The following is a 22,060-nucleotide window of genomic DNA, read 5'->3' on the forward strand; positions in this document are numbered from 1 at the left end:
TCGGGCCGAGCTGCGGGGGAGCGACGGCCGCGGGGCCCCGTGTCCTCTGCGCCGCCGGGCCGGGCCGCGCCGCCTCCTTTGCCCCCCGCTGCCGGTGCCACTCGTGGCTCCGGGACCAGAGCCAAGGGCTGGAGGCCGGCGCCGGTCCCGAGACTGCGCGTCCCTCGGCGGGGCGGTCAGAGCCGCCCCCGTGGCCACTGCCCTTCTAGAAGGGGCTGAAGGGCCCCTGACACGGACTGGAGAGAGAAAAGGAGCAGCAGAGGAGAGCGCCGGCCCACCCCGGCCCAGCCCCTCATCGCCGCTGATGCCGATGGCCTTCCCCCAGGGCACGCGGTTTCACTTTGGTTGCTCACTCTTATTAGGGCCGAGGGAAGCTGGGGCTGGCTTGGGGAGGGCCAGGGCATCCCTGGGGGGGTGGCAGCTTCCCAGCACCAGGCCCCTCCCACAGAGCCCACCGGTGGCCCCAGCACCCCTCTCTGTCCTCAGCCCCTGGCCTGGCCCTTCTCTCCCGGGGCTGGAAGGTGCCCGGCCCCTCGCTGTGCCCCTCGTGCTGCTGGGCTGGCCTTGCCCCGTGTCCCCATGACCCCCCCATCACCCGGAGCACCCCAGAGCCGGCAGGGCCGGCAGGATCACCCAGGCGGTCGGGAGAAGACAGGGAGAGGGTGCTGGGTCCGGGCTGCCCCACAGCAGCCCCACGCTCCAGCCGGGATCTCCCCCCACAGCCGGAGGAGGCGCCACGAAGGAGAAGGGTGGGAAAGCGGCGTCGGCGGGGACGCGGCTTCTGCGAGGGAGCTCCCCCACGGGACGGGAGACGTGGGTCGAGATGGGAACGTCGGTGCTGCCACCAGCTCGGAGCTCCTCAGGAGCCAGCCCTCCTCCTCCCACAGCAGCGACCTGGAGGAGCTGGCCACGTCCCTCATGGAGTCCCTGGGCGGGACCCGAGTCTGCCGCGACCTCCTGGGAAAACTGAAGGAGGCTCGGGATCGCGGCGCTCCAAGCGCTTCCCAAGACATCCGCAAGGAATACGCCACCTGCCTGGAGTGCCGGCGGTGCCTCACCGGCAGCTGCCCGCACCGCAGCGAGCCCCTGCCAGAGCGGGACCTGCCCACGCTGGCCGCCATCCTCCACAGCGTGGACCTGCTGGTGCACAGGGAGGAGCTCCAGCTGGAGCTGGGCATGGGCTTTGAGCTGGTCCTGGCTGGGGAAACCGTCTACGTCTGGCAGAGAACCCATCGGGTCCCCGAAATCCCCCCGGAGCGATGCTGGGAGGGTGCCGTGTGCCACACCGGGCACGGGAGAGGTGGGGGGAGGTGGCCATCCTGCGGGGCGGGCAGAGGGCCAGGGCTGATGTCAGCCAGGGAAGCCCAGGAGAGCCCCGATGCCGCTGCTCGCACCGCCAAAGCCCCTTCGCTCAGAGACCCCTTTGGATCCCAGGGCCCCCCTCCCTACTCTGGGGGCCCCTGCTGGAGGACAAACGGAGCCCTGGGGTCCCTGCTCACCTCCCCTCTCTTGTAGGGTGGCAAGAGGAAGGTGAACCACAGCCGGGGGAACGGGGTGTGCCCAGGGAACGGGCCCCGGGGTGAGGCAGCGTGAGAAGAGGCTGTGCTGGAGAAATGAAGGGAAGGAGGAAAGTGCTCACCTGGAGAAGCAGCCAGTCATGGGCTCCCCTCTCCCCACTAACACGAGACTGCGGTGGAGAACTCAGAAGTGAAAGACAATTTTTATTGACTGATTCAACCAGTAGTATCCTAAAACATCTCCGAGCTGTCAGTTCTCCAGTGAGGGTCTTGCACACCTGAAGCTGGGGAAGGTGGCTTTTCAGCAGCTGAATGTTGCAGAGAGCTGAGAAAAGAGCCCTTCCCTGCTCCACCCGGCAGGACAGACCCCGGCCGCGATACACAGAAATCCAAACAACATGAAAGGGAGAATGAAGAAGGCCCCAGGGAGCTCTCGCTGTGCCAGAGTCCCCGGCTCCCTGTGAGTCCCCCCCAGGGCTGTCCAGCCACCACCACCTCTGGGTCGGTGACCCCGGGCAGAGGTTGGAGCTGCTGGACACTTCCCTGCCTCTGCCGGAGCCCTGGGGAGGGACAGGCAGGCTCTGCCCCGGGTACAGCCCCAGGGCTCCCTGCAGGGCCTCTGCGGCTTCGGGGCAGCGCTGCCGGGAGTCCCCCGGGCTGGGGGGTCAGTGACCTCCAGAGCCAGGAGCAGAGCAGCGCCCGTGCTGGCGGGGGGGGACAGGCATGGGGGCTGCTCTGTGCCCCGGCCCCCCACCGCTGGGGCTGGTGTGGCCCCAGTTCCTCCATCCCAGGTCCCTGCTTCAGCCTTGGTGCCAACTGTCCCTCCAAGGAGCCTCTGGGGAGCGCTCCCGTGGTGCAGCCCCTTCCCCTTCCCCTGCAGCTCCAAGACCCCAGCAGGGCACCAGTCATGGCCCCCAGAGGAAAAAGGCTCCGAGCCCCCCAGCCTGGCTGCCCCGCAGTAGCCACCAGGCACCTCTGCCAGCCCCGGCGAGGGACGCACAGCCTCGGGATTGACTCCATCCTCCAGCCCCATTTCTCTAGGACTAAAGCCACAAATGGGACCCACAGAGGAGGAATGTAAAAGAGGAGCCCCAGCAGCAGCAGGAGGGAGATCTCCCCCAGAGCTGCTGAGAGGCTGCGGGGAGGAGAAGGCCTTGGGACGGGGGAAGGTTGTGCCACGGGGCTGGGGACATGGGGCAGGCTCCCAAGCTTCATGCTCCCAGCAGCTTCTTGACCATGTAGCCTGGCATGCTGTAGAGGAAGAGCGCGACCATGACGATGAGCAACAGGGCCAGCACCATTTTGATGATGAGCCACTTGTAGCGCGTGCAGATGAGGTATTTGATGGACTTGAGTGGGTTCAGGAACCAGATGAAGGACGTGTCCGGGCGGCTGCAGGGGAAGCAAACACCCATCGTTAATGCTGTAGCCACAGAGGAGGGCGGGATGGTGGGCAGTGGACATGGTGGGCAAAGGGACGTGCAGGATCCCTTCCCGGGGTAAGTCTGCAGAGTGGAGGAGCGCAACCAGGAGAATCAGGAGGGTGGGCCAGGGAAGATGGCATGCTGTGCCAGATGGAGCAATGCGGGTTTGTGAGGGTTCCACTTGAAGCTGGAAGCTGGTGGTGAGGACTGGAGGGGAGCAGGAGGTGGTGGGAGGCCCAGGCAAGGGGATGGAGCCAAGAAGCGAGGCAGAGGAGGAACAGAGTAAGGAAAAAAAAGAGTTGGCTCTGCTCGTGACCCTCGTTCCCCCAGCATGACCCCTCCGCACCTCTCCATGCCTGCCTCCCCCCCACCCCTGGGGAGCACCCCCAGCATCTCCCAGAGCTCAGGTGCCTGCTGGGGACTGGGGTTTCCCACTTACTTGGGTTTCTCCAGTGGGTCGGGCTCGTTGCGAGCCAGCCCGGCGGGGGATTTCTCTGCCTCCTCTGCTGTCAGAAGGTGCAGTTCAGCCTCAACTTTCCCCTGCAGGAAGCAGAGTTGTGCTGGGAACTAGGCAATGCTCCCCACCTCAGCCCCCCCAGCCACGGTGACAGAGGGGACCTGAGAGAAGAGAGGCAAGTGCCGGGGAGCAGAGGGTGTCTGCACAGAGTGCAGTCCCCAGGATGCAAAATCCCTCCCTTTTCCCCATCCTTACGGTGACCTCCAGCTCATCGTTCTCATCTCTGGCCACGAACGGCCACCAGCCCTTCACCCGCTTCTGCTTGAAGATGGAGACCATGGGCAGCTCTGCCTCGTTCGTCACCATCTCCAGGCTGCACTGTTTCGACGTCTTGGCTCCTCGGGGGAAGCGGTTCAGGTCCAGCTCGATGGCCCCTGGCAGGAGAAAGGGGAGCACAGATGTTGGCATCCCCAAAATGCTGAGTCCTTGGCTGCAGGTGGGCTGGGTCAGTATCTCCTGCCCTGAAGAGCAACTTTGAACTAGGTCTGGGAACAGCGAAGCTGAGATCTTTGCTGCAGGAGGAGCCTTTGTGCAGCAGAGACAAGGGCTCTCATCCTACCTGCTCTTACCAGTAGCATCTAAAGGGGGGTTGCAGGATGTTGTGGGCTTGAGGAGCAGAGCTGCCCTTCCAGGTCCTGTTCCTATACAGGCTTTATCTCATCCCACACTGCTCCCTACTTGGCCAGCCATGGCTGTCCCGTCACCCCAACTCAACGGGCCCTCCACTCACCGAGGAAATCATCGGCCGAGTGTGGCAGTTAGGGTCTGGCGCTCGGAAGATATCGCGTTGTACGGGAAGATAAAACGTAGGCAGACGGATGTGACGCCATGGACCCAGGGTATAAAAAGCGGTGTTACGCAATAATAAACGCCATTTGCCATCCATCACATTGATGTCTGTGTGCAGATGGACCGAGCGGCCTGGGGTTGGCCGCCGTGTTGTTTTTCCCTGAGCCAGGTCGTTAAGCATCATTAGGCAACAAATGGTGCCGAAACCCGGGAAGCGGGAAGCGGCTAGCTAGGGAAGACGTCTGGAATTCCACTGCTGTAGGGAGGACGCTCCCAGGACCAACAAGGAGTAGAGAATATAAATTCTCAGGACCAACAAGGAGGGGGAACATCCTTGTGAAGGTCGCCTTGTGAAGGTCGGATTGCAGTTCCCAAGGACCCGCGAGGAAGACGGAAGCTCTCGTGAAGGTCGTATCACAGTTACATAAGCAGTGGGGAATTGAGTGCAAGTCGATTTTACTCGCGCTGGCGCGAGGCTTTTACAGCCCTTGGGTTGTGGGAAAGACTTTAAGTTGTGGGGGAGGGTTAAACTAGCCCTTAAGAAAGCTATGCAGAAGCAGAAAACTGGGAAGGCGGCAAAAAACTGTTTATTGGCCACCCCTAGATTAGGGGTTGGTGCTCAGACTACTAACCTCCCAAGCGATACTGATTATATTGAGCCAAAGGATTCGCAGGAGGGTGGTACACTCCCTCAATCCTCGGACCCCGATCCGCTTACGGAAGGGGAAGGGCGAAAACAAGTAAAATCTCTCCAGGGCGGTTTGATAGAGGAGGCAAGAAAATCCTTCTGGGGCTGTTTGGTAGAGGAGGCAAGGAACGCCGCAGAGATATCAGAATCAATACAAACCTGGGACCGACCACCGCCCTATGTGCCCCAGAATGGCGCCGAAAAAAGAGGGGGAGGGCAAGATAAAAATGGTCCCGAAGAAAAGAATGAGGAAGTGCCAGCAACCACGAGCAAGGCTAGAGGGGAGGGGTGTACGGGTGAGGACTATAGAGCCAGTTATGAGGCTAGAGGGGAGGAGTGTACGGGTGAGGAGCACAGAGCCGGAGAGAATAAAAGGAAAGGTGGGGGAAGTGTTCGGGGAGGGGTGGAGAGCGCAGGCGAGGGGCGGAGAGCATGTACGGGTGAGGAGTACAGAGCCGGAGAGAATAAAAAGAAAGCTGGGGGAAGTGTTTGGGGAGGAGTGGAGAGCCCGGGCGAGGGGCGGAGAGCCAATCTAAGCGGCCACCCGGAGAGACACCTTGATAAAGCAGGGCCCTCCCCTAGCAGGAGGTGGGGCGAGCCTAGAGGAAGGGAGCGGCCCGCCCGTAAGGGGAGTGGAAGGGGAAGGAGTCTGACAAAAAGTTATTGGAGCCCAGAAATGACCTGGCAGTCGAGTTCTGACTTCGGGTCAGACAGTAGCGAGGACGAATGGTTTACAGTCGACTTAAACTTAAAGGAAAAAGGAACGGGAGCAGACAGAACTAAAGGCCAACACCCCCCACCCATCCACTCTAAAGAGAATCCACGAGAAAAGCAAACCCCCCTCACGGACTGGAGAGAAACAAAAATGACATGCGCCGACTTATTCCCACCGGCAGCACTAGCATTCCCGGTCCGGGTGACAGACGGGGGACAGAGGGTTTACTCGCCCATAAACCCTAAAGACATACAGGCGATTGGTAAAGCAACTGCCGATAAAGGTCTCAATTCCGCCTTAGTCTCCACCCTTATTGATGGTGTTTTTGGGGGAGACGACATGCTCCCATCTGACATAATACAAACTTGTAGATTAATCTTTGATGGAACAGGGATGATTGTTTTTAAACAAGAATGGGAGGATATTTGTGGAAGATTATTGGTTCAAGTAGTGGGGGCAGACCATCCCTTGCATGGATCTAGCTTGCAACATCTGATGGGTACAGATCCAGCGATAATTACCCCTCAAGCGCAAGCTCAAGGCCTACGAGCCCAGAAAATTATGGCAACTACTCGTGCGGCCAGAGACGCCATTTGCATAGCTTGTAGGGTCGTTGCAAAGCCGTCCTCTTGGTCTACTATGAAACAAAATGAAAGTGAGAGCTTTACACAGTTCATAGACCGCCTCCAGGCAGCGATCGACTCTTCAACATTACCTGCAGAGGCAAAAGGCCCAGCTGTAACAGAATGCATACGTCAACAATGCAATTCAGCGACCAAAGAAATTTTCCAACCCTGGATGGAGCAAAGCACTCCTGAACCCACTCCCCCCTCGAGAAGAGACCCATTTTATGGCTCAACTTATTATAGCTCAACCTGCGATACAGCCCCAACTGCAACCATCATTCAATACATGGACAATATCTTGATCGCCGCGCCGTCAGAAAATCAGGTGGACCACTTGGTGTCAACAATTTCCGAAACCCTGAAAGCAAACGGGTTCGAAATTGTGAGTGCAAAAATTAAGAAAGGACCATGTGTAAGCTTTTTAGGAGTAGGAATTGCAGGTTCTTATATAACCCCTCCTCAGGTAAAAATCCGTCGACACATTGAAACACTTTATGATATGCAACAGCTAGTAGGGTCTTTACAATGGCTCCGCAATATCGTCCTAATTCCCCCTGAAATCCTGCCCCCCCTGTATGATCTTCTAAAAGGAAAAAAACCATGGGAGAAAAAAGCTCTGACGACGGAAGCAATGAGCTCTCTCGATTTCATCGAACAACAGGTATCGTCAAGCACGCTCGCCAGATGGGACCCCAATGAACCACTTGATCTGTACGTACATTTCATGTCAGGAGGAGGAGTAGGAGCACTAGCTCAGGGCTCCCCTGAAGAAGCCCAACCAATACAATGGATAGCCCTGGGAAAACCATCACGTGCTTTCTCTCCAGGGGTCGAGTGCATTGGCAATCTCATCATGAAAGGCAGAAAACTCGCCCTAAGACACTTGGGCATTGAGCCTGCCAGGATATATCTCCCGTAAGCAGCTCTCAACGCAGTCAGTGATGACATCAGAGTATTTAGCTATAGCCCTGACTGGATTTGGTGGAGAAATCCGGTACGCCACAAAACCTCCCTGGACTCAAATGTTGGCGGTTGTACACGTTGACCCCCCATCTAAGGTCATGGACCGACCTCAGGAAGGACCAACAGTCTTTACAGATGCATCTTCAACGACATCGACTGCCGTAGCAGTGTGGCAATCAGGAGACGAATGGCACCGTATCAAAACAGCCGATTATGAGCTTTCAGTTCAACAGCTGGAAGCAGCAGCTATAGTACTAGCATGCGGGCTGTTCCCGATGGAACATCTCAATATAGTGACTGACTCCATGTTTGCAGCTAAACTTTGCCTAGCCATGTCAGGCCCTGGCGTGACAACATCCACAGCAGCGCTAATGCTCAAAGAGGCACTCTCCGCCAGGAAAGGCACCTTTTCAGTTCTCCATGTCAACAGTCAAAGTCCTGTTAAAAGGTACTTCCAAATTGGTGATGATAAAGCTGACACTGCTGCAAAAGAATTACGGACGCTAAGGGAGGCCCGTCAACTACATGAATCTCTGAAATCGAAATTAGAAATATTAGCAAAGGCAGAAGGCTTTACCAATGCCATTCCATCAGAAGACCAAGTACGCCTTTTGGCAAACGCCCTGCTAATGTTCAACCAATTCCCCAGAGAAGAGGCGCATAGCCCCGCCCAAAAATACTGGACCACTCGAGCATTAGAAGAAGGTCCACCGGCCACAATCAGAAATGAACTGGGAAAATGGGAACAGGGGTGGAGGCTAGTTTTAACAGGACGGGAGTATTCTGCAGTTAAAAAGGTGAAATTAAATGGTGCCCTCTTAAACCCGACCTCTAGGATGAAACTAATGAGAACTATAAGTTTTTATTCACAGGACCTAACCATCAGGCACCCCCGTAACCCGTATGCTCCTGTGGCAAGAGAGGAGAGTGAGTTGGAGAATACCCTGACTACAACGGATAGCTCTGCTTCACCAGAACCCGAGCATCAGCTGAGATGCCCCCGCAAAGGGCTGCTGTGGTGTTTTTGTGTAATTTTGCTGCTGCGATGTTTCTGTTTGATTTTGCTTTTAGGGTTCATAGTATCTTGTGGCTCGTATGAACACCAGCCATGGGAATGGGTATTAACGAGATGGGATCAAGAGATGCTGCAAACAATCATCACTTCGGGGCCTCCTAGCTTTCAGGTAAAACTCTGTAACTTAGCCCCAGTAGAGTCCTGTTTACACACGTCGAGCTATTACATGTGTCCCGGCTCTAACCCCGGCAGGCCTTACTGTAACGCCCCCAATCAGTATTACTGTTCCCACTGGGGATGTGAGACAATTGCCTCAGATTGGGCACCAGGGGCAGGACCAGACAAATATTTGAAAGAACAACCAGGACCTTACGGGTGTGTCATTCCTCCAAAAGACCCCTTAAGACCAGGGCTAGCAGCAACCCATGGGAAAATCAAGAATTGTTGTCTGTACCTTAGGCTCAGTGTCACCAATGAGGATGATCCGAGATGGATGATTGGGAAAACTCGGGGCGTCAGACACTATGAATCTAGTACAGACAGGGGGAGCTTGTTTTCTATTAGAAAACGGGAAATATAAAGCAGCACAGCAATCGCCCCCAATGTCATAGCCAAAAGTGACAATGACGTCGAGCAAGGAAGAGAAAGCTTGCCATTATCCACCCCTATCTTGACTACCCCCCTAGTAGCTAAGCAGATAACCCCTCCAAGCAAACCCAAGGTGGGCCCTTACCGCTTACCTGATAAGCCGTTCCTTAATGTACTGAATGCTACCTTTTGGTCATTGAACCAATCAGATCCAGACCTCACGAGCTCCTGCTGGCTGTGCTGCAATATGAACCCGCCCTTTTATGAGGGCGTCGCCCTCAATGCCTCCTTTTACAATTCGCCAGACAATAATCCAACTCAATGCAGGTGGGACACACCACGGAGAGGGATCACCCTGAACCAGGTCAAAGGCCAGGGCGTATGTCTGGGCAATACCGCTTTGGCAAACCGGGGTAGTTTTGTTTGTGCGAACACTGTTAGGGTCAATAGAGCCTACAAATGGGCAATCCCGCCTACATCCTCAAAGTGGGTCTGCCACAAGTCAGGAGTAACCCCCTGTGTGTCCCTTATTCTTTTTGATAATTCTGCCAACTTTTGTGTCCAAGTTATAGTTGTTCCTAAGGTCCTATATCACCCAGAGGAAGACCTATATCACTATTTCAAAGAACCTCACTGGACTGATAAAAGAGCGGTACTAACAGGCATCACCATTGCAACGCTGCTCGGGCTAAGAGCGGTCGGCACAGCCACGGGAGTTTTGGCCCTCGCAACCCAGCGCCAGGGATTATCCCAGCTACAAATGACCATAGATGAGGACCTGCAAAGAATTGAAAAAACTATCTCCTTTTTGGAAAAAGTCTCTTTCCTTTTGAAGGTCGTTTTGCAGAATAGGCAAGGGTTAAAGCTTCTACTGTTGTATCAAAGAGGTTTTTGTACCACATTAGGGGAAGAATGTTGTTTTTATGCAGCCCACACAGGAATCGTACAGGACACCATGGCTGAATTGAGAGATCGGCTAGCCCAAAGGGAAAGAGAAGCCCTACAAGAATGGTTTGGCTCTTGGTTCAGTCTCCATGGCTAACCATCCTTTTTTCCACTCTGATCGGCCCACTCACCATAATACTGCTGGTACTAATTTTTGGGCCTTGCATATTGAATAAGTCAGTGTCGTTTGTGAAAAGCTGCTTAGAAAAGGTTAACATTCTGTTTATCGATCTCTTTAGAGCAAATGCTCTAAAGCATGCTCACTCAGCACTCAATATATTACCTCCTTAGTCTGTCATTTTAAGTCTGATAGTCTAAGTATTATCTATAGCCTTAATGTTTTATATGCATGCTTTATTTTTATATTTACCAGCGTTAAGAACAAAGAACTCTAAATATTTTACCTTTAGAAACTCCCTTGGTCTTCCCCCAGAGTGCTGGCCAGACTCTGGGTAGAACCCAACAGGAGATTTAGAATCAGATGTTCCCGCTTAAAGGAATTTGCCAGTCATTTTGGCCTGTTGATTTCAGAGCAGGGCCTGCTTGCAGCGATGTTGGATGCCTCTCCTACGGATGGACGCATCACGTAGGGTTTCCGGTTTGTGAGGAAGGGCACTCTGATTCTCGCTGCACCCAGGGTTCCCTAGTGATTGCGGGTCTGAATGTTAGCATTCTTATTGACTAAGTGCACTATTTTATATTTTAATCACAAATAATACATTTAGTTTACCTTTTTATCAATGATTGCAGCTGCTATATAATTCCAGCCTTTATGAAACATTCTTTAGGTACGCTGTGTTTTTTAAGGTTTATCTAATTCCTAATCAATATAACTTTCCAATAAATTTGACAGGTATTGTCATATCATTAAAATAGCATGGGAGGGGGGGGAAATGTGGGAGTTAGGGTCTGGCGCTCGGAAGATATCGCGTTGTACGGGAAGATAAAACGTAGGCAGACGGATGTGACGCCATGGACCCAGGGTATAAAAAGCGGTGTTACGCAATAATAAACGCCATTTGCCATCCATCACATTGATGTCTGTGTGCAGATGGACCGAGCGGCCTGGGGTTGGCCGCCGTGTTGTTTTTCCCTGAGCCAGGTCGTTAAGCATCATTAGGCAAGAGACGAGAAGTGGTCAGCATCCCAGACCTGCAGGGTGAGACGAGCTGGGATCTTGTACTCCGTCTCATCCCAGGAGAACATGGACTCCTTCTTGGAGATGACGATCCTCTCCTCGGCCATCAGGTAGTCGAAGGGGAAGATGTAGCGCCAGTTGAAGTTGCCTTCACCGGTGAGCGAGTGGTAATGGAGCCCCTCGCAGGGGGGAGAACGTGGCGCAGGGATGGCTGCCGGTTGTCACAAAGGGGATCCCAGCTGCCCTGTGACGTCACAAAGGGGATTCCAGCTGCCTTGTGATGTCACAAAGGGGATTCCAGCCGCCTTGTGATGTCACAAAGGGGATTCCAGCTGCCTTGTGATGTCACAAAGGGGATCCCAGCCGCCCTGTGACGTCACTAAGGGGATTCCAGCTGCCTTGTGATGTCACAAAGGGGATTCCAGCCGCCTTGTGATGTCACAAAGGGTGCTCCAGCCACCCTGTGAGGTCAAAAACGGGGGAGGCTCCAGCCACCCAATATAAAAGGCCGCAGCCGCCCTGGGCCCACAGCCATGGAGTGTTCCAACAGCCTCACCTCGGCAGACATCTTCCCACTGTTCATGCTCCTCCTGCCGCCCCTCCTGTTCGTCGGCGTGTTGATGGTCGAGTGGCTCTGGGTATGTGACGGCTGCACTGTGCTGTGCCGGGGGTGGGATGGCGTGGGGAGGTGTTGGGGGGCTGTGGGGCTGATGTGGTGTGGGGGGGTTGGGGATGCTGTGGGGAGTTGTGGGGTGTATGGTGTGGGTCTGGGAGCTGCCTCTGTCTCACTCAGCTCTTGGTGTCCTGCAGAGCTCAAGGCAGAAGGCAAAGCAAGGGACAACGGTGAAAGCAAGGATGGAGAAGAGTGAATTCAACCTGGAAACATGGTGAGTGCTGGGGGAGGCCCCCAGATCCTGCCCCAGACCCTCAGCCCGTGCCCTGCCCGCGCTGGGCAGCCCTGCCCATCCCGCCGGAGGGGCCGCGGTGCAGCAGGTTCACCTCCCTCTCTCCTCCCCTGCAGTGCCAGCGCGACGTTGCTGAACACAGAGCAACTGTGCCCGCTACACCGGACACGATCAATGATCTCCGTCCTAATAAGCAGCTCCAGTTCTGCGGACACCGTCTGCTCCTTCTCGGAGCCCTGCCCCGGTGCCACGGCAGATCTGGCGGCACAAGAGCGCTCAGGACCCGCCCAGACCCCCAAGGATGATCCGGGGCTGGTGGAGAACCTGGGACCAGCCCTGGGCCAGGACCCCCCACTGGAGAGGTCAGCAGGGAGCAGTCAAGAGCAGGTCTCTGGGGATGAGGGCGAAGTAGCACAGAGACCCAGGGATGTGGAGCCAGACCCTGACAGTCACCAGGAGCACGTGTGGACGCTCTTTACCAGAATGTGCATTGAGGACAATGGAGTGGAGCTTCCTGCGCCAGACACGGACACCGAGAGGATTCCAAACACGGGATCCTTGGAAATGGGATGGAGCAGCTCCATGATGTCGGGCAGCAGCACCCCCGTGACCATGGGCAGCACCATCTGGGCGGCGCCGAGTGGGAGCAGCCCAGCGGAGCCCAGTCCCCAGCAGCGGGTGCCCACGGGCAGGATGCGTGCCTGGGCGGCCCGGGGGCTGTGCAAGTGGGGCCGTGCCCTGCGGGAGTCCCGTGCCCAGCTCTGCAGGCGTGTCAGCGCCTGGTGGAAACGGGACCGGCAGTGCTGCTGCAGGTGCTCCCGCAAGCCCCTGAGGCAAAACTATCCCTGACTGCAGCGGGCAGCCTGGAGAGAGCAGTTGGGGTTGTAGGGCTGGGGAAGTCCCTGCAATGACCCCACCTGAAAAATATCTTTCCTCCATCCCTGGTGCCGTGGTTCTTCCACACAGCCCTTGATGCGCGCCCTCCCCTGTCCCCTTTGCCAAACCTCCCCTTTGGGTCCCTTGCTGACCCCCCCGCCTCTGCCGGGTCTCCCCCAGGTCCTGGCTCCGAGCTCCCCCGGGCTTGGTCACCTCTGTCCGGCCCCGCGTCCGTAGGCACCGCGACGGGGGCGTTTGCTTGGCCCAGAGCTGCTCCTGCCAGAGCAGGCAGGGACTGTGCCTGCCTGCACCCTGCTCCTGCCTCCTGCCCCCTCCAGAGCCCGGGGGCTGCGGGGCACCCACTGCAGGAACAGGGGGACCGCACACGTCGGGTCTTTGCCTCTTTTCACCTGGAACACATTCACTCAACAGTAAAGGTCTTTACTGTCAGGCAGGAATTCTTCCTGGCAGCGCTGGGCGCACTCGCTGTTACCGTCAGTTTGGCCTCCCAAGAACCGCCGAAGGCTCAGCTGGAAGCTGTAGAAGGCAGGCAGGCTGTGCTGCAGCGCTGGGTGCTGGGGGGATCGTTCCACCCAAGGGCCGTGCCGAAAGACAAGGGCACGCTTCTCCTGCCACACCAAAGCAGCGAATATTCCTGTCATTTCCGACACGTACACACCGATTCCCGGAGGACCGACTGCCCGTGCCAGTGCGTTGTTTGGGGGAGAGTCCCTGCGGGGCTTCCCCAGGTGTCTGCTGGTTTCTCTGCCCTCCCCGGGATGGACCCGTCAGAGCTGCAAACATGAGGTCCTTGGGCACAATCCCCTGCGAGGCCCCTCACAGCTCTGAGCCCCAACTGCGGGCAGGCAGGAGGCAGCAGCTCCCCCCTTTTCCTGAGACTTTGCACTCACAAATCCCAGCTCTCAGGACTCCAAACCCAAACCACCTTTTGGCAGAAAAAGAGCCGCCGTGGCTGTGGCAGAAGAGTCAGAGGTCCCTCGGCCGGAGCTGATCCGGCCGTTCCCTGAGCCAGCGCTAATCAGCACGTGCAAGTATGGAAGCGCAGGCTGTGGCAGGTGTCCCCCCCAGTGAAGATCGGGCTCCATGGCCGCTGGAGCGGAGCAGCTCCTGATTGCCTTTGCTCTCGGGGCTTCCCGGCAGTTGGGGCCTTTGGCCAACGGGAGCCGCTACGGGGCACAGGTCAGATTGGGGCTGGGTGTCAATGGAGCCCTGGGGCAGCCATTTCGAGCTCCTCCCCTCGGGCAGCCATTTTGAGCTCCTCCCCTCGGGCAGCCATTTTGAGCTCCTCCCCTGGAGCAGCTCGCTGCCGTCGGTCGAGGACTCTCCCCTGGGGTCGGGACGTCGCCCAAGGAAGCTCCTCCAGGTGATCTGGGTCGGGGCGCTGCCCTGAGCAGGTCCTCGAGGTGGAGAGCCCTCGCTTGTCAGGTGAGTGATCAAGCGTTTGGAGTGGCCGTTAAACCCCACAGAGTTCTTTGTTCTGCGTTCTGGGGTGCCGTTGAACCCTGGAAAGCTGTTCTGTTCTCCGCGCACAGACATTCGAACCTGCAATTTACGGAGAGCTAGTTTCCTGCGCTCGTCGTAATTTGTCATTATTTTGGTGGGGGGCTGTCTAATTGAGAGCAGCCGTAAGGCCCGCGCTCCTCCCGCTGAGGCCGCCGCGGGCTCAACCCGAACCCCCCCACTCCTCACCCCGGGGAAGGCCCTTCCCCCGGCGCGGGGAGCAGCACGAGGTCGGGGCCGCCGGGCTCCGGCTGCGCGTTCACCCCCCGGCGGCCGGGCTCGAGCGGGCTGTCGGAGAAGCCCCGATCGCTGCCGCCCGTGTGTGCGGGCGGCACCAGGCGGCGGCGCGGCCCGGCCCGGCGGCGCAGAGGACACGGGGCCCCGCGGCCGTCGCTGCCCCGCAGCCCGGCCCGAGCCCCGCGCTCGCGCCCGCCCCTCGCGGCCGCCGCCGCCCGGCGCGGGAGCGGGAGCGGCCGCCGCGGGGCGGGAACGGGCGGCGCACGCGCGTTTGCCCGGCGCCGCCGTTTGCCCGGCGCCGCCGTTTGCCCCGCGGCCGCCGTTTGCCCGGCGCCGCCGTTTGCCCGGCGCCGCCGTTTGCCCGGCGCCGCCGTTTGCCCGGCGCCGCCGTTTGCCCGGCGCCGCCGTTTGCCCGGCGCCGCCGTTTGCCCGGCGCCGCCGGGGCCGGTCCGGCCGCGCCGCGCATGCGCTGTGTCTGCGGGGCCGCGTGAGGCGGGGAGCCGGCGCGGAGGCGGCTCGGCGGGGCCCGGCCCCGGCCCTCAGCCCCCGCGGCCCCGACCCCGGCGCCGAGGAGCGCGTCGCCGCCCGCCGCCCTCGCGTCGCCGCCCTCCTCGATGCCGAGCCCCGGCGAGAAGCGGCGCTCGTCCCCGGTGCCCCGGCTGCGTGGGCCTGACCCCCAGCCGCCCCCGCCGCCCAGATCGGAGCCGGGTCCAGGCCCCTCCCTGCCCCGGACCGGCACCAAGTCCCTCACCTTCTCCCCACAGCCCGGTTCAGGTCACAGATGATCTCCCCTCCCCAGAACGGTGCCGGGCTTGATGCCCCCACCCCCAGGCCGGGGCCGGTTCCACATCCTGCGCCCCGAGCTGGCAGCCAGTCCTGACCCCAGCCCGGGCCAGCACAGGCTCAGAGACCGACTCCAGGTGTCAGAATATCCCCTGTCCCACAACGGCACTGGGGCCAGGACCCCTACCAAAAACTGGCGGGGGGCAGCCACCCGATGTGGCCTTGCCAGCCTTCACGGGACCCGGGATCTCTCCCCAAACTGGCCTTGGCACTCCCCTGAATCCCAAGCCAGAGACGCTCCCCGTTCTCTGCCAGATATTAGGAGCACGGGGACCTCCCGATGTCTGCTCATCCCAAAGGCAAGGACATCCCCGCCCTGTCCGAGGCACAGCACTGAGGCAGCAATACCCCCTTCCCCAAGAGATTCCCCTGCCATGGACCCGCTGCCCCCCTGGACAAAATCTGCATCAGACTAGTGGCATCCTGGAGCAGGCTGCTGTTCCCAGACCTGGGGCTCACCAGCCATGGCACACACCTTTCCCCGAAGCAGGACTGAAGTGGGGGCCTCTCCCAAGCCTTAGAGGCCCCTCCAGCCTGGGGGATATTGGGCCATGGGATCAGTGCCAATGCTGGAATGGCTCCGGACAGAAGCTGGCTGTCTTCATGGCCAAGCCGGGGTCCCCCCCAGCCACCTAAGGGCTGCCCCCTGACAGCCTCTGCCCCATGCCTGCCCCATCCCCACCTGGAAAGCAAACAGAGGCTGAGCCTCCCCAGCCTTGTGCTGAAGCAGTAACTAGCCTTGGGCTGCAGTCCCAGATGTAGAAAAAGAAGCCTGGACGCTGTTTTCCCTCTGGGCGGCTGTCCCCACCTTTCCTGCCTCCTTTCTGCATCTGCAGGGACCTGCTGGCCTGGGACTAAGCCTGCTGAGGGGAAGAGAGAGCAGAGTGTGCTGCGCTGAACCATGCAGTCTGGGTTGGGATGCCGGATTCAAGGGCATCCCCGAGCATGATGTGGTGTAAAATGTTCAGTCTTATTCCCTCTTCTGCCCCAGGGAGGCCCTTGGAGAAGATGTGGAGCCAAAAGTGCCTGAGGAGGAGGAGGAGGAGGAAGAGCAGAGGAAGAGCCACAAGCACATTGAGGAGTGCAGGCAGGTGTGGCGGTAGGAGGGGAAGATCCTCTTGGGTCCCTGATATTTGGCTTTACCCTTCTTTTAGCTTTGTACAGTGCTTAGTGTCACACAGCAGCATTTATGTGAGAAGCAGCAGGGACAGGAACTCCTCAGGACTGGGTGGTGGGGGATTTGGGGGCTGGATCCTAGGGGTAGGATTTCCCGTGGATTGTAAGGGCGTAGGAGTGACGCCAAGCATCCAAACCAAAACCCCGCCGTGCCTAACCGCATCTGCACGCACGGGGGAAGTGAGAGAGGGGGGTGCTCTGAGCGTGTTCCTCTTGGCGCTGATGGCCTGCGGGGCTTTCCAGGAGAGGGAGGCCCGCGGGTGCTCATCGATCCTGCCGTAGCAGGAAGACAGAGCTTAGGGCTCCACACAGGCACCTCAGCATGGGGACAGGAGCCAGACCCTGGGCAGGCAGGGTTCCTGCAGCATCCCTCCCTCCAGAACGCAGGTCTTTGGGTGTGAAATGTGTGCCGCTTCCTTCACAGAGGCTGGCCAAGCTGCTCTTTGATGGCACGCAGATGGTGACAAATACCCGGGTGGCCGCTGACTTGAGGGAAACACAGAGGAGGGCAGAGGAGGCAGAGCTGAAGCTGCAGAGGTAAGAGACTGCACCGCGGGTCGGCGCTGCTGGGAAGGATGTTGGTGCAGCTTTCTGAGGACATCCTAATGCTGGTCATCCAGAAACACTTGGCAGTTAGGGCTGTGCTGTTCAGAAGGAAAATCTAGGCACCTCCAGGTCCCACCTGCTGTCACGTCCTGCTCCGAAGAGGGAGACAAGTGACGTAGATTCATAAATCCCCAACGGAGCAGAGATTGGTGAGACAAGTCTCAAAGTGCAGACATAAACATTTCTTCATTTCCCACAGTGTGTTGACTGGATACACAATAACTGACTAAGTGTAGAACAAATTATGGCAAGGGATATGATACGCCTTGCGTCCCTTAATGATAACAAGGGGGAAAAGAGAAGAAGAGAGAGAGAGATGGGAAGAGAGGGAGAGAGATCACCAGTCCAGGTTCCTGCGCTGGTTCTGCCAAGGAGGGTTCAGGGATGCATCCACCTGCTTCACTTCACTTCTTCACTCGCTCATCACCGTTATCCTTGCCCCCCCCCCCATTTATACACGCTTTCCTCGGGTCCTTCCCCCAGATTGATCTACATATCACGTGTCATAGGTGTGGGGAGGGGCAAGGCGCTTCGTGGGGTGCTGTAATTAGCATGATCTCGTTAGTCTTTATTAGCATATTCAGGGATGTCAACTTTAATACACGTTTTGTGGATAATGAAGCAAAGATCGCTCACGGGACAGATGCCCCTTGAAACTGTCACCGAAATCCGGGATAAAAATAACTTCTCGACTCCAATGTGATGCAGATAAGCAGACACTTCTTTACTGACGGCCGGACGTGTAGGGGAGCGCTCTCACCAACAACACGTGCCAGGCACCAGAATCACACACCTTATCTAGAACTTACTCATCCATATTCATTAAGTCTTCATACATAAGCATACAACTTCCAGGAAATCATTCACATATTCTCCTCCTATTTCCGATTCTGCGCAGTAGAGGTTAGAAATGTCTAGAAATGGCTCTGGGTGTAATGGGAGCAGGTGGTCCGTGAGCCGGGGGTCGCCATCTCCCCCTGCCGGAATTACCTTTTGCTTAAGGACACGGTTTTCTTGGCAGGTACCTGCCAGCTGTTACGGTCACTGCCCTCAGTTCCCGTTCATCCTGGACCTTGACAGCTACTTGCATTCTTCTAGTCCTGTACATGTATTATAAATCAGGTTACAAATCACCTCGTGTTTCGTTACCTGGGTTCTAACCGTTCCTACTAAACAGTTGTGACCAGTCCCTTCAGCCTTGGTACGGGGCTGTACAGGGGATTTTAGAGGAGCAGTCAGTTGCTAGATTCAAACTACAATAAATGTAAAATGATTTTTACTAAAATATCCCTTAATTCTATACTTATATTAAAATCAAACACAATTTAATTTCAGTTGATAATAAAATCAGTAACATTTCCCCCCTTTGAAGGTGTTGAAAATCATTTCAATACTTTCACACTTTTATTCATTTTCATCTTTGAGGCCAAAGTTTGTCTTGCCAGATGATGGTGGTGGCGCGCTGTAGCCTGGTGGCATAGTGGGTACTTCTCTCATCATTCTACGATATATTGCAGCCTATTAGTAAACTGTATGTTACCAACATAATCATCAACAGGACAATTCATAGCAAAAACAGAATTTTGATTAAGGATTTCAGCCAAGAGCTCAAATTCTATCCTAATCCACTAAAAATGTTTCCTAGCCGATCTTCTGACATATCTTCTCGAATGGTTTCTGTTTCTTTTCCGATTTTGCCTCACAGATCTAAATCCTGTTCTACATCCTGTGTAACATTCGGGGTATGAATGCAGCAATGATCCAATCTGTCTTTGAGATATCCACACACTCCATGCTCTTTCAACAGAAGCATGTCTAGTGCCATCCTGTTTTGAAGTGTCATTCTAGAAGTTACCTGTAATTGGATGTTTAATTCTTGAAATCCTTTTCTTGTAACATCGGCCAATTTTTCTCCTTGTCCTGTTAAGTGATAAAGCCATTCTCTATTCCTGTAGGACGCTATTGGGTTCAAACAGACTCTAAAGCCCAGCCAATTTTTTACTCCTGTTGTTGGTTCATTCCAAGCGTCATCATCCGTTTCAGACCTTTTGATTCGTTGTAATTTTAAATTTTCCAGGGATCCCTTGAGTGGTGATTTCTTCCCAATCGGACACAATGTTGGCAGGCCTAAAGTAATTTGTTTCACCTTACCATCTACCGGTAAGTGGGTTGTCCGGGTGCCATCACTTAATGCCCAAACTAAATGCCCTGGGCTCTGAATGGCAGATTTCTTACAACTAGAGGAGTATCCTCTTCTGGGTGTAAAGAGACTAGTCATGGTGAGGTTATTATGAACACCTCGACAATAACAGCCAAACTTTAAAGCAGCTGCCAAATGAGGAATTCTTTGAATTATTAAGTCTGCATTGCTGCAATCATACACCCTTTCACATTTCTACCATGGTACTACATGTCCCTTTCCTTGTCGGGTAGTGCCTTTGTCTACTGTCGGGGGAAGGATTGCAAACACGCCTTTAATCCAGGTACTGTCCCAAGTTTTTAATTTTAATCTACCCGTTTGAACTCTTTTCCTGGTTACTGGATTGTTTTTCAAACATACGTCACATTTTGCAGTTATTAATTTAGCCATGTCTGTCATCTTGACAGATAAAACTTGTTTTTGTAAAGAAGTTACTAAAGCTTCTGCTCCCTAATGACATTCTTGAGGTTTGGTTTGCATTCTTTCTTTTATTAACAAAGGTGGAACTACTGCTCGTCTGTGAGGGGTTACTGTTTTGGAGGGAATTAATGCCATTTGAAATATTCGTTCTCTTGCTGTCCGGTCGGCCAAATTACTTCTAGCAATTTCTTTTGTGTTCCTAATTAGGTGTGCTTTACAGTGCATGATTGCTACCTGATTTGGTTTTTGAACTGCTTGTAATAATTGTAAAATTTAATTTTGATGCATAATATTTGATCCCTGAGAGGACAGTAATTTTTTTTTTTTTTTCCACAAAGCTCCATGGACATGTACCACCCCAAGAGCATACTTTGAGTCTGTCCAGGTATTTACTTTCTTCGTTTCCCTTAGTTCTAAGGTTCGAATCAAAGCAATGAGTTCTGATCTCTAAGCTGATGTGGCACTCGTCAGTGCCTTTGCCTCTCTAACTGTGGTGTCTGTTGTTACCGCATGCCCAGCGTATCGAACTCCTTGCTCCATAAAGCTGCTGCCATCTGTGTACAATTCCCAGTCTGGTTGCTCCAAGGGTACATCCTTCAGATCTTCTCGACTGGAATAAACATACTCGATAGCAGCCAAGCAGTCCTGCTCCAGTGGCTCTTCTTCCTGTGTGGAACTTAAAAACACTGCAGGATTTACCAGGTTAGTTGTTTTTAGACTCACACCATCTTGTTCAGCCAGTACTACCTGGTACTTCATCATTCAGCTCAGAGACAGCCAATGTCCCCCCTTCTGTTCTAAACCAGTTATCACCGTCTGTGGGACACAGACTGTTATTGTGCTTCCCAAAGTTAATTTCTGAGCTGCCTGTGTGAGCATCACTGTTGCAGCCACAGCTCGAAGGCAGTTTGGGCACCCTTTGCTCCCCGTGTCCAGTTGTTTAGAGAAGTATCCGACAGGTCGTTTCCAGCTTCCCGTCTTCTGAGTCAGCACACCCAGTGCCAGGCGTTGTCTTTCGTGAGCCAACAGCTCACAGCCTTTGGTGATGTCCAGAAGTCCTAAGGCAGGCGCAGGCATTAAAGCGGTTCAGTTCTGTGACAGCCCGTTGTTGCTGTGGGCCCCATGTCGAAGGAGAGTTCTTCGGGCCTCATGTAGCAGTTTAGCTGTCAGACCATAACTCATGATCCAGAGGCGGCACCACCCTGTCATTCCTAAGAATGCTCTGAGTTCATGAATATTTTCCGGCTCACATGGCTTCTCAGTGTTCTGTTCCTAATTGCCGCTGCCCTTCTGAAATCTCAAAGTCCAAATATATCACAGTCTGACAAGCTATTTGGGCGCTTTTTTTTTTTTTTTCCCCCCTGGCTACCTTGTACCCATTCGGTGCCAGAAAATTAAAAAGATCTATTGTTACCTGTATGTAGGTAAATCTTTTTTTTTTCTGTAGCAATCAGTGTGTCATCCACATATTGTAAAAGCAAATGTCCAGGTGTTGGTTTGTCCTGTTTCCGTGTTTCAAGCTCTTTTGCCAGCTGATTTCCAAAAATTATCGGGCTATTTCTAAATCCTTGGGGTAGTCTTGTCCATGTCAGCTGCATCTTTGTCCTGTTTGTGGATTTTCCCACTCGAAAGCAAACAATTTTCTGTTTTCCTTCTCCAAGGCATACAAAAGAAAGCATCTTTTAAATCCAGCACTGTAAACCACTGGTAAGTCTCCTTTAAAGCTGTTAACAGCGTGCAAGGATTTGCTGCTACAGGATATATACCCTTAACTATGTGATTCACTGCTCTGAAGTCTTGCACTAACCTATATTCACCCGACGGTTTTCTGACTGGTAGAATGAGAGTTTTATCCTCAGATTCACACTCCTCCAAGAGTTTATATTTCAAAAATTATCAATCAGTTTCTTTCTTATATCTGGTACCGATTGTTCTATAAAAATCCAAGCCAATTATATCTGAGCTGCCTCAGTTTCTACTTTCAAATCAGTATTTATTCTTTCTGGCAGCTTCTTTTAGTCTTCCCAGAAACGCTGAGGGAGATTCATTCTTATCTTGTCTCACCTCATACAATTTAGACCAGTTCAGAAACCTAGGCATGGCGTGTTTAACTCCATGTAAAACCCATTTCTGATACCGACTCAGTCTTTCTCTGTGCTCCACATTATTTGGATCCCCACTGCGGATCCCCAGACAGAAAGTTCTGCTCTAATATTCCACCTGCTGTCCCACTCAATACAGTCACTTCTGCCTGTGCTTTGCCAGCCTCCAATACCATCTGTTTTTTTCTGTATCATCTAACACATTAGCTAAAATCACCTGTAAATCACTCCAGTCCGGGTTCTGTGTTC

At 55.0% G+C, this 22,060-nt stretch overlaps 1 protein-coding gene across 1 annotated transcript; it reads right to left on the minus strand.

Annotated features, from left to right (window-relative positions):
* Nucleotides 1-1,704: 1,704 nt before the first annotated feature.
* Nucleotides 1,705-4,202, minus strand: LOC141955722 (otoferlin-like). Its single transcript, XM_074895319.1, has 4 exons — nt 4,189-4,202; nt 3,654-3,832; nt 3,381-3,481; nt 1,705-2,909 (listed from the first exon to the last, which is right to left on the minus strand). The coding sequence occupies exons 2-4, from the start codon at nt 3,762-3,764 to the stop codon at nt 2,729-2,731; spliced, it is 393 nt and encodes a 130-aa protein (XP_074751420.1). The 5' UTR covers nt 3,765-3,832; nt 4,189-4,202; the 3' UTR covers nt 1,705-2,728.
* Between the last annotated feature and the right edge of the window lie 17,858 nt (nt 4,203-22,060).

The sequence above is a fragment of the Athene noctua genome, unplaced genomic scaffold, assembly GCF_965140245.1.
Source record: "Athene noctua unplaced genomic scaffold, bAthNoc1.hap1.1 HAP1_HAP1_scaffold_484, whole genome shotgun sequence".
Taxonomy (NCBI): Eukaryota; Metazoa; Chordata; class Aves; order Strigiformes; family Strigidae; genus Athene; species Athene noctua.